We start from the raw sequence: 17,291 nt of genomic DNA, 5'->3' as shown, positions 1-17,291 counted from the left end.
TAATGAGAAAAAAAAATCTCAAAAATATTACTCTGTATTCACCCAAATCTTATCACAGGCCAAGTACATTGCAAGAAGGTTGAAACTTACCTGGCAATGACAAACAAGACACAACTGACTCCCAGACAGGCAAGTAGCACATACATCCAGATATCAGGGGAAAGAGGGTTGAGAAATGAAAATACACCGGGGTTTGTACCATTGGGTTTCCGATATAAAATACTAATTCCGAGTGTCATGAATGGCTTGGAGAAGTCTATAACTTTTTCTCTGACATATGTAATCGTGAGAGGGGCAACAGCAAGATCCGCTTTCTGCAAAAGACAAAGGTGCAAAAAAAAGTAGATTAAACCAAATGGGAATACTTGTATTCTACCAAGTAAATCATCTACAAATCTGCATCAAATGAAGCACTATTTACAGTATATTGCCCACTTATGAATGCTATATTACACCCATAAACAAACATGGTTATTGTTCCCAGCATTGGTAACTATTTGGTGTATAAGGGGCCTTCCATAATGTTGAGCATCTTGTCTTAAAGGAAAACTATACCCCCCAAACAATGTAGGTCTCTATTAAAAGATACTGAGTAAAACAGCTCATGTGTAAAACCCTGCTTCATGTAAATTAACCATTATCATAATAATATACTTTTTTAGTAGTATGTGCCATTGGGTAATCATAAATATAAAAATAAGGGCCGCCCCCTGAGATCGTAAGATTCACTGTGCACACATACAAACCACATGTAAGGTCACATGAGCCAATTAACAGACAGAGTTCTGCCTTTTGCTAACTCACTTCTTCCTGTTACAGTTAGGGGCAGATTCACTAAGCTCGAGTGAAGGATTCGAATGAAAAATACTTCGAATTTCGAAGTATTTTTTTGGTACTTCGACCATCGAATTGGTTAAATTCGTTCGAATTCGAACGAAATCGAACGAATCGAAGTAAAAATCGTTCGACTATTCGACCATTCGACCATTCGATAGTCGAAGTACTTTCCCTTTAAAAAAAACTTCAACCCCCTACTTCGGCAGGTAAAACCTACCGAAGTCAATGTTAGCCTATGGGGAAGGTCCCCATAGGTTTGCTAACCTTTTTTTGATCGAAGGATTTTCCTTCGATCGTTGGATTAAAATCCTTCGAATCGTTCGATTCGAAGGATTTAATCGTTCGATTCGAAGGATTTAATCGTTCGATCGAACGAAAAATCCTTCGATCGATCGATCGAAGGATTAGCGCTAAATCCTTCGACTTCGATATTCGAAGTCGAAGGATTTCAATTCGAGGGTCGAATTTCGAAGTATTTTTAACTTTGAAATTCGACCCTTAATGAATCTGCCCCTTAGTGTTGTAGTATTTCTGGTCAGGTGATCTCTGAGGCAGCACAGATAGAGTCACGAAATGGTGGTTCAAGGCAAGAGATGTAAAAGGGCAATATTTATGTAAATATATATTCCAGTTTGGTAAGATTCTTTAATATGTCATTCAATTTGATATAAACTATCTGTTGCTTAAGTATTCATTTTGGGGGTATAGTTTTCCTTTAATTCAACTGAAAACATTTTAATATAAAAACCCCAATGGAATTGGTTTGCCATAAACATGGGCATATACTTACTTTATCACCACCAAGTTCAAGCAGAAATGACCATAATTATATACAAAAACTTCAAATATTAACAACTGCCCTTTAAGATAGGGTGTTATGGGAAATGGAATTGCCTTATTTTTGAACTTCCTGGACAACAGGTTTCCAGATAATAGATCCTACACCTATATACTGTATATACATATATATATATATATATATATATATATATATATATATATATATATATATATATATATATATATATATATATATATATATATATATATATATATATATATATATATATATAAACATATTTTAATTTGAGTTCTTTAGTAAAATGATTTCTATATCACAAAATGATAAATCTTTCTTGGCATGATGGCTCTTACGTGATCAATCAGCTCTCTGACCATTCCATTCCACTCTCCTTTGTCATTCTGCGCTCCATATTTGCCATCTACGACTAATCGGACTTCGTAGGTAAAGCCCAGGATAGTTGACAGCTCTTTCAGTAAATCCAAACAATAGCCCTCAAATCGGTCATTTCCATACAGTGGCTTGTCGGACTTCCTATACGTTACGTACGGATCCTCCTGAGGTATAAAAAGATATAATAGTAATAATGTAATCATACTATGTACACATGAAAGCACACACTATTATTTCCTTTATTCATATTTATTTAGGAGACCCATAGGTTACTATAAAAACTGCATTGTCAACAAACGCCATGGAGAAGATATTATCTTGCTATTGTTCAACTATATAATTCCTCATTGTCATTTATTATTATTTTATTTTATTATTAACATGTATTTATATAGCGCCAACATATTGCGTAGCACTGTAAAGTAAATGTGATTATACAACTACATCACATGAATTACATATATAGAATATATGGAGTAACAAACATCACAATCAATACAGGTACAAAGAGGTGAGGAAGGCCCTATGCATAGGCATACAGTCTAAAGGGAAGGGAGTAATACACAAGGTGTGGGAGTGGGCAAAATCGAAGTAAGTGGGTGAGATTTAATGCAGAGAGTTGTGATAACTGCTGATTTTATGACGATTTGATGTGTTTGATGTGTTCCTTTTCACACAAATAACTATAGTATTTATTAAAGACTTGTGTCCAGCTGTACATTATTGATTTATATCAGGGTCATGACCCAAAATGAGTTTAGGGTGTGTCTCCACAATCCCCTTTAATATGACTGTTTTTTCAGTGGACAATTCCAAGTAAGTTATGCATACTGATGCTTGTTATTTCAGAAGATAATACCAAAAACAGACTATAGAGATCTGTTTGGTGGGGCTTTTATAAAAAGCAGCACTATCCAGCTGGTGGCCTACAGGCTGGATGCAGCCATTTAAAGGAGAACTAAACCCTAAAAATGAATATGGCTAAAAATGACATATTTTATATAGTGAACTTATTGCACCAGCCTAAAGTTTCAGCTTCTCAATAGCAGCAATGAACCAGGATTTCAAACCTATCACAGGGGGTCACCATCTTGGAAAGTGTCTGTGACACTCACATGCTCAGTGGGCTCTGAGCAGCTGTTGAGAAGCTAAGCTTAGGGCTCGTCACTAATTATCCAGCAGAAAATGAGCTTCCCCTGTAATATAAGCTGATGCTACAGGTTTGCTGATTATTAAATTCTGATGCTAATTGCACTGGTTTCTGTGTTGCCATGCAGTAATTATATTAATTACTAAACAGCCTTATATTACGACATTCCTATTCTATGTGTACTGTATATTTTGAGTCAGTCCCTAAGCTCAGTAACTGACAACAGCACAGAGCATGTGCAGTGAATCAGCAGAAAAGAAGATGAGGAGCTACTGGGGCAACTTTTTGGAGTCACGTATCTTCCCTGCTAAAGGGGCTGTTGCCCTGGGTTGGTACAGAAGCCCAAAACACAATGTACAACATTTCTAGGCAACTTCTTCAGTTAGGCGTTAGTTCTCCTTTAAGTGCTCATTAAGCCCATTTGGTGGAACTTTACAAGAACCAACACTATCCAGCTGGTGGCCTACAGGCTGGATGCAGCCACCCAAGAGGTTCTTATAGTCCTCATTCAGCCCATTGGCTACTCAGATGTTTTTCCATTTGGTGGGAGGTTTATAAGAACCAACACTATCCAGCTGGTGGCCTACAGGCTGGATGCAGCCACCAACAGGTTCTTCCAGTCCTCATTCAGCACAATGGCTCCCCAGATGTTTTTCCATGACATCATGATTATATCATATCCCTGTCCCCAAACCTGACCTATTGTAGATAAATGACCAATATAGTCTCCTCTCTTTAAAGGTGGAGTAGACAGTGGTACATGATGCGTTGTAAAGCTAAAACCATAAAGGTGCGCCAGAATTAGGTATTATATAACATCTTCATTTGACCTCTGTCATGGTTATAAACTCTTCAAAATATATTTGTGACATTTGTAGGAAAGCATTTTTCCACTTACCAAGATGGTGGTCACTATGAGAGTCCTGTTTGCGAGTGAATCGGTGATGTTAGTGGACTTGTCTTTTAAATTGTCCGTCATGTTCAGGCCTGTGTTTGAATTCCAAACTCCAACCTACAAGACATCAGACTTAGATGTTATTGTGTCCGTGGCTCCTATAAGTGACATACATTTCATATTATTTTGTGTTGAAAAAGAGAGAATATTCTTGCAATAACATCGATAACCAGGCATAAATAACAGGCAACAAGCTTTCATGACAGCATGTTCTTTTTCCTCTAATTGTGTAATTTCAGTGGCATCTTCACAGATAGTGATGTTTTTCACCAAAGCACATTTCTGAATGAAGTATTTTGGAGATTGTCTGACCTGAATTCTTTTTTTCTGGTCATAGCCTATTGGGAAATCGAGAGACGGGGCTTGGGAACAGCGCAGGGTACAACAAAATTAAATGATCGCTTCTTTCAAATTTTATTTCTGTGTTGGGTAAACATTATGTTGGTTGTGACCGGTGTTCTGCTCCAGTTGCAGTCTGTTACATTTATCACCTGTTGTTTTTCAGCAATAAAAGAAGATAAGAAGTGTTTGTTCTCCTCTAGAAAATGACTGTGAAGGTTTAATAGTCTGTGCGAGGCGTGTAGCAACCAACAAAGCATTTATAAAAAATTCACCTCCTTGACAAGGATGTAAGTGCTAATTGCATTTCCTATACTATAGACAATGATTACTCATTTTTTTTATAAGCACCTGTTGTAAGTGGAAGGGAAAGAAAAAGCTGTGTTTAGAATTTTTTTTAACGGCTGATGGGCTTATTGTACCAGGGGAAGAGAGTTTTGATAAATAAAATGATATCTACTCATTTCTATCAGAAAATAGCCCACTCCCCATATACGGATTAGGGAATGAATGGCTGGCCTCGTGGATTTCTAAAGGCTGCTCTACCTCTTTTTTTATTCTTTTACTTTGTTGAAACTTAAACTGTTTCCCTTTACACCTTCCCTCTCCCATAGTAACTTGCCCCAAAATATCCCCCCCCCACTTATCCAACCAACCCTTCCTTGTCTCACCTAGATAAGCTTCTCTATAGCTTCTCCAGAGCTTTTTAAATCATTTACAGTATACAGCTTTGGGCTCTGATATCCAGAAACTGTTATCCAGAAAGCTCCAAATTACGGGAAGGCCATCTCCATAGACGCCATTTTAATCAGATGATTCAAATTTTTAAAAATGATTTATTTTTTCTCTTTAATAATAAAACAGTAGCTTGTACTTGATCCCAACTAAGATATATTCAATCCTTATTGGAGGCAAAACAATCCTATTTGGTTTATTCAATGTTTAAATAATATTTTAGTAGATGTAAATTGTACCCTTCACTAAAAAAAATATTCAAAATCCTATTTTATCACATTAGTCAAGCAAAATGAACTTTACTTACACTATATAAATTATTTAAACCTTGTTTCCTTCTGTCTGTGAACTCATAATTAAAGCAAGCAGGCATGAGCCATTTTGTGGACACTGGTATTAAGGCAAACCTTGCATCTCAAAAACGTGCTTGTGCATCAGAATGGGGGACCTGATGTCCCTCCCCATGCACTGGCTACACAATTAAATAGTAAAGAGAATGGGTGAATGTGGGGAGAGCAGTGACATCTAGGAAGTGCTGAATGGAAAGTGAAAGTAATTGCTTGCCCCGCCTCTATGCCTAAGGCATAAAGGAGGGGCAGGCAATATTTGATTGACAACTGAGATTTTTATTAACAGCTTTAATAAAAAAAGAATTTGGGTTTCATGTTTAATTTGAAATGCACTTTTATTATACGGCTTCTTATGTCTTGGTGGCAGGTCCCCTTTAAGGTATGAAGATCCAAATCACAGAAAGATCCATTATTCCGAAAACCCCAGGTGCTGAGTATTCTGGATAGCAGGTCCCATACTTGTACATACAATAGGTGCTGATTATGTTTATATTAAATATTTTAAAAAGTTATAGAATCTGCTATCCGGAATGCTTGGGACATGTGGTTATCTGGATGAGGGTTTTTCCAGTAATTTGGATCATCATACCTAGAGCAAGTGCAATGGATCTCTTGTCTTTGTCTGTATGAATCGTGTTGTTAAAACCCTAACTGCATCCCTGCTAGGGATTCCACGTTTCACCATTGGCAGTTTTTTTCACGAAACTGTGGGAAAAATTCACAGCAAAAAAAAAAAAAAGAGGAAAGAGAAAACGGTTCTTGAGGGTGCATAATAAGTGCTGTGATTGGTTATTTCGTAGCCCATATGGGGACTGGCAGCCTACAGGAAGCTCTGTTTGGCAGTACACTGGGTTTTTATACAATCTCCAAGCCTGAGATTAAAAAATAAGTACCTGCTTTGAGGCCACTGGGAGCAACATCCAAGGGGTTGGTGAGCAACATGTTGCTCACAAGCCCTTGGTCGTTGATCACTGGCTTAGGACATAGGCAACTTTATGCATGTTTTAGCATGCAGTAGTAAATGAGACCCATACATATCTCAGTCTTAAGTAGCTCTATACAGTACATAAGAATTTATTTCTAAAAACAGCTCCACTCAAGCCACCGATGCATGCATACAGCTACCCTTCTTACCAAATAAGCCCCATTACATTCAAAAGGTTAGTCCCTTTTAAAGACCCTGCCAACTGCAAATGCAAGAATGCACAAATAAAATATAAGCCTTGGGATGTGGCTATTTCATAACAGGTACTTATGGGATAGACATCTTCTGTGTGGCTTCTAACTTGACATAAAAGTTGGAGCGAGCATTACGGCCAAATAATGTTGATGGACTGTTTGCTTTTCTCCTAGGGGAGAGGTTTACAAGGTAATCAGTGTTCACTGTTGCAAAAATAACAGCTTGAAATACTGTGCCTTGCCAAAAGAACACAGATGCAAAGGCATAAGGTTGCCAAGCAGTTATTGTAGGCTGAAAATTTTCCAATCTGCATTCCAAGTAACAGCAAGGTCTGCAGTCATAATGAATGCCCAAATATTGAGCACAAATATTTGTACACTAAACATTTTTATCATGTGCTAACATAAAGAAAGAAACATTGCAGTTCATGCCTTTCATGTGGCAGTTGCATCTTAGACATATGGCATTTACTGTACATACCTTCCCCATTAGCTATCACCGTCTCCTGATATTGCAAATCCAAGTGGGAGATCATGGTATGTACCCACTCTCTACCATCCTTCTCATGTCTTCAAAAAATGTATGCTCAGCCTCAAGACCAACGGTCCCCTAAAGCTAGAGCCATCTGTACCTCCTTTACTTTACTTTTAGCTGCAGAAAATTTTGGTGCTTTAGAAATACATGATTAAGATTATACCCGAACATCCAAAATGCTCCGGATCTGGGGTTTTATGGATAAGGGGCCATTCTGTAATTAGTCTCTCTATTCTCTATGTACAATAGCAAATCATTGAAACGTTAATTTAAACCAAAAGGATTGTTTTTACTCCAATAAGGATTAATTATATCTTAGTTGGAGTCAAGTTCAAGATACTGTTTTATTATTACATAGAAAAGGAAATCATTTTTAAAAATCAAAACTATTGATTAAAATGGGGTCTATGGGAGACAGACTTCACATAATTTGGAGCTTTCTGGATAACGGATCGCATATCGGTAGTTGGGATTTTAATATCAGTTGCCATCGAGATAGTGGATGAGCTTTAGCCTATAGGTTAAGTGAGGAAAATGGAAGTTCCAGAAGCAAAAGCTTGGTTTCCTAGGATTCTTTCTGCTTAATGGCTGAGCATCTAACGGTCAGTGTAAGGAAAAGTATCATTGCAAAGGGAGTGTTGTGTTTGGATAACAACAAGAATTTATCAATTAATTATAGAACAAACGTCCCTGCACAGACATTATACATGACTCGGAATAATCTATTTTTATTATGGAGTACTTAAAATAAATACATAAAAGTATCCAAAGACCCAATTTTACACCATAGTAGGCATAATAAGTCTCATAATATTTTTAATTGTATCTTTTTTTTTAAATTATTAATTACTGCGGCTCTTGAGAAGCAAACATAATACACTATGAAACTTAATTTGTAGTGATAATTACTTTCTGAAAAGGATAGGGACTAATATCTCCCAATGCAAATATAAAGTTTATCTTTCATAATTAGGCAGAAAAAAACAACACATTTGAGAATCTTGTTCTGCTAATTACAGTTATTTGTGAGTTTTGTAAATGCTAATTTCATTTGCAAACTTACCGTTCCAAGAGCTATCGCCCTTCTTTATTATCAGTCGCATGAAATTCCTTTATGCTGTGGTTTCCCATATAATAATCAGAGCCACCCTTTCCTCAAAGATGTCTATGGTGCATATAATAGATGCCATCCCCAAAGTGGAGGTGAATTTACCAGTACTGAAACTAGAATAAAATTTCCCAGCCTCTCACATACCCACAAAATGGTACAGCCATGCTTTAGAGCAGGGTTCCTTAACCTTTTCAGATACCATTCAGATAGTTGGTGAGCAACGCAAGCATGAAAAAAGTGCCTTAGGGGTTCAAATAAAGGATATGATTGGCTATTCAATTGCCCTATGGTGGCTCTGTTTGGCCATAAACCTGTTTTTATGCAACCAAAACTTGCCTCCAGGCCAGAAATTGAAAACGAAGCACCTGCTTTAATGGCACTTGGAGCAACATCCAAGGGGTTGGTAAAAAACCTGTGGCTTGGGAGCCACTGGTTGGGGACCACTGCTTTAGATGGATTTTATAGACCACATTTCATACTGCAAAGTATAACTATATGTTCTGTTTAGGTCAGGGTCGCAAGGAGTTTGGGAGTTTTTTGTAGGGACTATTTAGAAAGAGCCCCCCCCATTCCACACCCCTTGTAAAATGAATTAGCCCATCAGGGAAAGTTAAGAATATCATTGAATAGTGGAACAATTTGGTTTAAAGTGAGAGTGCATGCATTTCCTTTCATCAAAGCATCATGAACTAGAAAGTTAGAACAAATTGCCTTAACATTAAAATGCTCTGTAGTAACAAAGGAAAAGTTTGTCCATGTCTATAAACCCCACACCTGCCACACAAGGAGCCCAGGACAGTGGGGGCCCATCAACTACTGGGCCCACCAGGATTTCTACTGATGTGTCAGTGGTCCAGTCTGATGCTGATTAATTCATAGAAACAATCAGTTGCCACTCACTGGCGCAGGGCACTTTAAATAATGAAGGCAAACTCTTATTTGTTGCAAGCCCTTGGCAAACTTCTGTTCCATTGCAACTCAAAACTTTTTGAATGATCACACAGACCAGTCTCTGTTTCCCTTTTAATTCAATACCAACTGTCATTATAATTATTACCCATTAATACCACTCCATTTGGAAATTTAACATGGTTTTATCATTTTCTATGTAGTGTCTTATATTGTTGGCCCAGCTTATTTTGCTTATCTATTCCCTTCTCCTACGAAAATATATGAAAGGCTACAGAGTATTTCAAACTAGAGACTTAAAGAGGATCCCTACTGCCAAGCATTTGGCTGGTATGAAATATGTCATAAATAAAATTATTACTAGAATATTATTTTAACTGTAACCCCTTTGTTGATTCCTCTGACCACACCCCAAAAAAGTCCATCTAGAGATTAAATGGTATTGATGACATAAGGCAAATATTTCACTATCTCATGGATAAGTTCAAGTGTACAATGCGGTAATTCATTGTCTCCAAAGTAAAGCCTTAACAATGGCTGGGAAACCAAATATGTTGGGCTAATTGGGGGAATGCAATCTAATCCATTGCATGAGATGTAATTTATTATTAAATTATATAAATACATTTTAAGAGCCCACAATCGAATTAAGTTTTTGTACTAGATATGGACTGTTCCATTGAAAGATGCAAGCTATGCCGAATGTTCAATCAATAAAAATATAATGTATCTAAATATATAAATATCACAGAACCTTGACTTTACACACATATATATATAGGCCACAGTGCTATTATCACTTAACATGAACATAAAGGGATCCATCTTTGGCCTATTACCTTAAATAAGCCAGAAGAGATGAAATTAACATCACAGAACATTGAATACACGAGTCTACAGGATGTTATCAGACAACACACATACAGAGGCAAGCACTAATACCATTGGTTTCACATTATTGCAGTTTAACGATATAGTTATAGAAGAATTTCCCATTATATCTGGGAGATCTGCCAATAGTTTTTAAGTTCTAATTCAAAAATAATTTTAATTCTTGTATGTTTGAATTTTCTATGCTTATGGTGCCATACTGTATATGACATTTTGTAAATATTCTCACTCGGTTTGGTAGTATTTTAGTTTTATATGTTTTGTAACTATGATGGATTGACCCCTTTAATTAGCATTTTTTATGTGTGGTTGTAAGTGTATCCAGGCTTAGGAAATAGTTTTTTTGCAATATAAATGCCATAGAGCAGAGAAACATTAGAAGGACCGTGGGGATAATTAATTCTTATAATTAATTAAAGCTCAGAGAAAATCACAAAAAATGTATGCATGGGATACACCTAGGGCAATTTATTAAAATTCAAGATCGTCTTTTTCCCACAAAAAAGTGATCTACTTTTTTTTTTTTTACTTTTTTCAAATAAATTGCAAAAATGCAAATCAAAAAAAAATTAGCAGATAAAACCTGTGGAGCTTCAGTGGGAGGTCAGTTTTTAACATTCAAGCTGTTTTTTCTTTATTATCATAATTAAATTGTCCATTATTTTTCAAGATTTTTGTAATAAATGGTACATGGTAAAGGGCAGATTTATCAAGGGTTGAATTTCGAGGTGATGGGAGTTTTTTTAAACTCCCATCAACTCAAAATTCGAATAAAAGAAGACCAACCAAAATGTATCAAAAAAATCAAATGTTCTACCTTTGAGTGAATAGGCTGTATTTGAATCGATTTGAAGTATTTAAAAAAAAAAGTGTTGCAAAAAAAAGTCCACCAAATAACTCCAAATAGGTTCTAAGAGGTCCCCCATAGGCTAAAACCGCATTTCGCAGGTTTTAGATGGCGAATAGTCAAAGTCTAATTTTTAATGAGACAGTACATGATTAATTTCAATATTCAAATTTTTTTCAAATTGAATTTGGACTATTTCCTAGTCGAAGTACACTAAGGGGGTTATTTACTCCGAATGTGAAAATCACAAAAAATTCATGATTTTTTAAAATAAAATTGGACTTTTATAAAAATCACAAATTTTTCAGAATTTATTAAACCCAGAGGATGGAAAAGTCAGAATCTGAAACTCCGGCATCTCGGACCTGTCGAGGTTGCATATAAGTCAGTGGGAGAAGTCCCAATGATTTTTTGATGTCCGCTGTGTTTCGGGCAATATCCCGAAGTTTTCGGAGTTTTTAGGTGAAAATTACTAAAAAAATTGTGAAAATCGGATGAAAAAGTCAGAAAAATTTGTGAAAACAGTATTTTTCCGGCAAAGCAAATTTTCAGGAAAATGTAATAATAAATTAGTGTAAAAAACCCAAGCTGATTTGATCGGAGTTTGTAGCAGAAAATATTGAGATAAATTTGGACTTTGATAAATTACCCCCCTAAAATTAGCTTGAAATTCAAATTTAAAAATTAGATTTTCTCATTTGGTCCATGATAAATCTGCCCCTAAGTGAAAATGTATAGAACAATTTAATTTAAATTTGATGGAATTTTTACAATTTGCTAGCGATTGAGAAAATAATCGTTTGAAAAAAAATGATGAATCAAGGTTTTTTTCTGCAACTTGAAAAAGCTTAGACTCAAACATTGATTAACCAGCCTCCTAATATATTCTCTGATGTTAAAAATAAAATCTGGACTCAATATCATCATCTTGAACAATTTCTGTTTTCTTTCATATCTTGTGTAGCACCTACAATATTTCACATGGGAGAATTCTCTATGAAACTGTATTGTCCATAAACTGCAATGAATGTTGTGACAGAATTTGACACGTTACGGTTGAAACACCACAGCCTGGGTCATTTTTGTTTCATCACATCAATGTACAAACCTTCTTCCAAACTTTATATAAATGGTTTACTGTTTCACCAGCAGCCTTGAGAAAATGAATAAATAAAATTAAACATGGTAAATAGTTTGAATTAAAAGTAGGAACAGCTAAAATGGTCTTTGTAGCTGCATTATCTTTTTTGTTTACTTACTACTCCAGATTTTAAACTGTTCTAAAGATTAATAGCAGAATTCAATCTTGTATTATAAAAAAAAAATATACCAGTGTATTTTCAGCATATACAGTAAATGTATCTTTGTAAGGTTTGTTTGTTCTTATTTGAAGACCCAGTAACGCATGGGATCCCTTTGATCCCTTATGTGAAATCTCTGGGACTTGCTTAATCTGGGGGGTTTGAGGTCAAAGGACTAGGCTTCCAACTTTTTTAGGAAATGCAGATCCCCACTACTTCCATTCATAAAAAGAATATCTGGGATCTGGGAAGAGTATGTGGGGGTGTTTTTTTTAAGCATTCTCTATAAATACCAAATCAGGGATCCCATGTAGTGATGGGTGAATTTGTCCCATTTCGCTTCACAGAAAAATTCACGAATTTCCAGAGAAATTTGCGAAATGCAAATTCTGATGCTCACGTAAATTTTGTTGCCAACAAAATAATGTTGACTTTTCCAGTGCGCGTCCAAAATGTTTTGATTCCCGAATTTTCGCAGCAGTTTTGCAAATTTATTCGCTGGCGGCGAAATGCTGAAATTCGCCGCTAATTCACACCTGGCGTCTAAATTGTCACTGGCGTCGGTTCTGCCGGCAGCAAAACATGCAAATTTGCTGCAAATTCGCATCTGGCGAATAAATTCACCCATCACTAATCCCATGTTATTGTATTTTTAAAAAGTCAGGATTAGTGATGGGCGAATTTGCATGTTTCCCTGCCGGCGGAACTGACACCAGCAACAATTTAGATGCTAGTGACAATTAACGGACACCCATTGACTTTAATGGGCACCAGCTTCGTCAAAATCGGTGCTTCGCTAACTTTTCGCGGGACAAATTCGCCCATCACTAGTCAGGATCCTTTCTGATGAATGATTTTCTCTTTTCAGTATTACTAGTCCTTCAAAGTTCACACTCACTAAAGTAACAAATAAGAAGCTAAATGCTACTATACATGTATTATAGCTGGCAAATAGTTTTTTATTCAGACTTTACTTTTTTCTGTGATTCAGTGTCAGACTCTGTTCAAAACAATTTCAGATTTTACTTACTCCTGAAAACAATGTGCAGTAAATGGTTAAATAGATATATGGTGATTTATAGGATGTTTTTAAAAATTTTTATTCTGCCTTCCTGTAATGCAGCAAATTAGGCACCCTCGTCCTTATGTAGATCACTAATAACTATAACTATAACTAATAACAAAGTTAATAACGTTAATAAAAATATTTATTATTGTTATTATCATTTTTAATTTTCCTATTTTTCTTTTTTGACTAAATCATGCTGCCGTATGATATAGCTAGACAAGAAAATGTAATTATTATTACTATTATTATTACCAAGTTTTCCAGAAAAATTTAAATAATAATATTAATAGTAGTAGTAGTAAGTGTAAATGTAATAATAATACTATTTCTTAATTTTTTTTAATTTCTTTAGTTTTTCTTGTATGGCTCCTGGATCATGATGTTGTCTTATGATTTGGCTACACAAGAAGAATGGAAATAATTTTTGTAATGTAATAAAAATATTATTATTGTTGTTGTTATTACATTACAATAATGCTTTCCATTTTTATGGTGTAGCTAAATCATAAGACAACATAATTTGCTCATGCAAGAGAATAAAGAAATACTAATGCGATATCAGAGAAAAAAGGTATCGGGGAACTCTGACTTTTTATTGGGTGAGGTAATTGAGTTAGAATCACATGAGTGAATGAGAGTAGAAAAGATAAGAACCAAGACCAGGAAATATGCAACTAGAAAAGCAGCTGTAGTTTTTTAAAAGTAAAAATAAATAAAATAAATCACGATTAGAGGTTTAAATTTCCTGAACCATTTACATTGCCTTGAGGCCCCCTGACAGGCCCACCTGACCATTATCTGGCCAAAAATGATCCATATATCGATTGGGCAGGTTTAATTTTCCCGTCGGATTGGGGACCCCATCGGCTTGTTGATGTGGTCCTTGCTCCAGTTGCCTGTGTACCTGCTATTGTAATCCGCTCATTTAGTCCTAAAGCCAACAATCGCATTAAGCCTGATATTGTCCACGATAGGTGTGCATATGGGGGAAAGATCTGCTCATTTGGGGACCTTGTGTATGGCCACCTTAAAGGAGAAGGAAATGTATGGAGGCAGTTTATTGCCAATAGATTAGCCACAATAGTGCAAGCTAGAATGCTTTATTTATTCTGTAGAAATGTTTTACCATACCTCAGTAAACAGCTCTAAAAGCTCTCTGTTTGTTAGGATAGCAGCTGCAGTATTAGCTTGGTCTGCCTGAGTCTCTAACTGCTCACATATAGCTCTGAGCTCAGATTACAGCAGAGAAGGTAAGGGTGGGGGAGGAGCAAACTGAGCATGCTCAAGCCCTAGCCCTGGAGGTTTAAGATGAAAACAGGAAGTCTGATACAGAAGCCCATGAGTACACAATAGAAGGAAAGAAATGTGGTGTTTCTTTTGAAAATGGACTCAGAGCAGCATTACTTTGAGGGTTTACTGATGTATTTATATAGAACTTTCTGATAAGCTTACTTAATTTTAACCTTTACTTCTCCTTTAAGAACAATTAATTCAGATATCATTCTGAAAGCGTGAATTTGATAATCTCAGGATCTGGCTAATTCGTTTATCAAGAATATGTGATTATTGAGGAATTATGGAATAGTTAATTATTTTTCAATTTTAAGTTTGAAAATATAACAATAATTAAAATATTTCAAAGCAGAGGCATGGGTCATCTATTGACAGCCAGCAAGAGCAATGCATTTAGGAAGGCTGCTATGTTACCATTAATATATTTATTATAATACACACACACACACACATATATATATATATATATATATATATATATATATATATATATATATATATATATATATATATATATATATATATATATATACACATTTTTATTCTGATTGTAAGATTTTTTTTTTAAAAGCGCTCACAATAACATTGCTTGCTAATCATCAATAACCTCCCCCTGAATCTGCCATTAAACTCCCATGTCAAAGATACTTTAATGAATAGTTTCTGAATACCTTTTCCATTCCATCTTCCTTGAGGCTAATAATATCCAAATCAAAGTCTCTTCTCAAGCCATCTGTTCTATTGAATGTGATGCGACCCGTCAGGCCATCCCACCGCGCCTAAGGACAAGCAGAATCATAAATAAAATTGGTTCCATGCATTGGTTTGTGCATCTATTAATACATTTAAACAAAAACCGTTACAATATACATAAAGAGGCCTGTTTTACTCATTTTCGAGGTTGTGAAAAAAATATGTGTGCCAAAAAAACCCACACATAAGCTCACCGAAACGTATATTCTCGAACACTTGCGTACTTAAGACAAAAAATAATAAAACATTCTTGTGTGTGTTTTGCAGGGAAACAAGTTGCAAGCTGTTGATAATCACATTTCTCCATTCATTTTCAATGAGGTTGAAAAATATCCCATGTTGTGTTGTTTGTCCATCCATTAGCAAGGTCTGTAAGGAGCAGTCTGATTTCTAATGCCCTTTTTTAAATCTCAGGTTTTTTTTTCAACAGTAAACGGTTGTACCTTTTCTCTGTGCGTTTCACAAATCGAGGGAAAAATGCAAAATCAAATTTTGACAAACCTGCCCCAGAGTCATCGTGAACTGTTTAAGAGCCCAGGAACATTATCAACAGTATTGCTCTAAATATGATAAACCCATTTGGTCTTCTGTGGATAAATGTGAAATACTAAACCTAACTGTATTTATTGTTATTCTGAAGCCCCTGAGAAAGATGGGACAAAATACATACCCATACTCTCCAGAATTCTCTTAATTGCAGCAATTGGGGGCAAGTTGTTTATGTATTAATAAATGAAAAGAAAAATGGTAGGGGACCATGGTAGGGAAATCTCTATGGCTTCTCATACATTTGCTCCACTGTCTTCAGCTAATCACATCATAGGTGGAGCTTGGCATTGGCTCAGATGGCTCATCGTGTCCAAATCATTTCATTATAGCACCTTTTTCTGAAGAAGCAATTTCTGTAATTTTGTTGCACCGTGTGAACTTTGTGAAGGTGTCAGACTTGTTGCTTTAACCACTAGCCCGGCAGCAGCCTGATTGGTTTACAGTCAGCCAATCAGGGCTGACTCTGCCCTATTTTAAGGCAAGCCCTCCAAACACTCCTTGCTTGAGCATTGGCAAACTAGCAGTGTGGCATTGTCCCTACCTAAGGGTTCTAGCTCTAGCCTCCTTGCCTTGCCTTGTCCTGTCTTGTCCTGCCTTACCTTGAACCTTTCCTCCGTACATTACCTTGTTCTGTTCCTGCCTTGTCTTTCGCCCCCGGTTCTGCTCCAGTTCTACTTCTAACCTTGCCTTAACCTATTTCTGTGTTGACATTGCTTTGCCTGTTCCTGCTTCCTGACCTGACTTGTACCTTTACCCTGTCTTGTATATTCCCTTGTCTCTCTCTTTATCTTGCTCTGCCTTATACTCCCTTTCCTGCTATCTGCTGCAGTCTTTCTGCTCCAGTTCTTTTGCTCCAGTCCTTCTGCATTCAATCCTTGTGCTCCAGCCCTCCTGCATTCATCCTCAGTCTGATCCGATCTACGCCCACAAAGTCTTGTCCCATCCCTTCAGTCTGTTTCTGATCTACACCCACACCGTCCTGTCTCATCCAGTCTGTTCCTGTGCCATTCAGTTCCAATCCAATCGGTTCTTGTTCAGCTCTTACCTTAAGGACTCACCTTTCTTCCTGCTGCCTCCAACAGTGCCCCCTACCTAATCCTTGAATGAAGGTCTATACCATTTATATCTCTGTACTTATATTCTGTGCTGAACTCAAAGATAAGCCTGCTGTTTTGGGACTTTTTAATTCCCAATTTGCAGTCTATTTTATGGAGCAATCGCCAGCCACACATTCCTTGACACTATCATATTAAAAACCTACACATTCGTACCCACAATGATGTGGTCACACAG

At 36.3% G+C, this 17,291-nt stretch overlaps 1 protein-coding gene across 3 annotated transcripts in view; it reads right to left on the bottom strand.

Annotated features, from left to right (window-relative positions):
• LOC108707425 (glutamate receptor ionotropic, kainate 1) overlaps positions 1–17,291 on the bottom strand; it is a 273,351-nt gene that overhangs the window by 44,437 nt on the left and 211,623 nt on the right. For 2 of the 3 annotated variants that reach the window (XM_041581583.1, XM_041581582.1), the window contains exons 8-12: positions 15,368–15,475; positions 12,142–12,186; positions 4,081–4,194; positions 1,993–2,196; positions 91–314 (exon numbers count right to left, since the gene is read on the bottom strand). In XM_041581583.1, the coding sequence (XP_041437517.1) occupies positions 91–314; positions 1,993–2,196; positions 4,081–4,194; positions 12,142–12,186; positions 15,368–15,475 (695 nt within the window). The remainder of the gene's footprint in view (positions 1–90; positions 315–1,992; positions 2,197–4,080; positions 4,195–12,141; positions 12,187–15,367; positions 15,476–17,291) is intronic. The other variant, XM_018245436.2, reaches the window with a different exon arrangement.

Source organism: Xenopus laevis, chromosome 2L, assembly GCF_017654675.1.
Source record: "Xenopus laevis strain J_2021 chromosome 2L, Xenopus_laevis_v10.1, whole genome shotgun sequence".
Lineage (NCBI taxonomy): Eukaryota > Metazoa > Chordata > Amphibia > Anura > Pipidae > Xenopus > Xenopus laevis.
The sequence above is the reverse complement of the archived record's forward strand: the minus strand, read 5'-3'. Positions and strand labels throughout refer to the sequence as shown.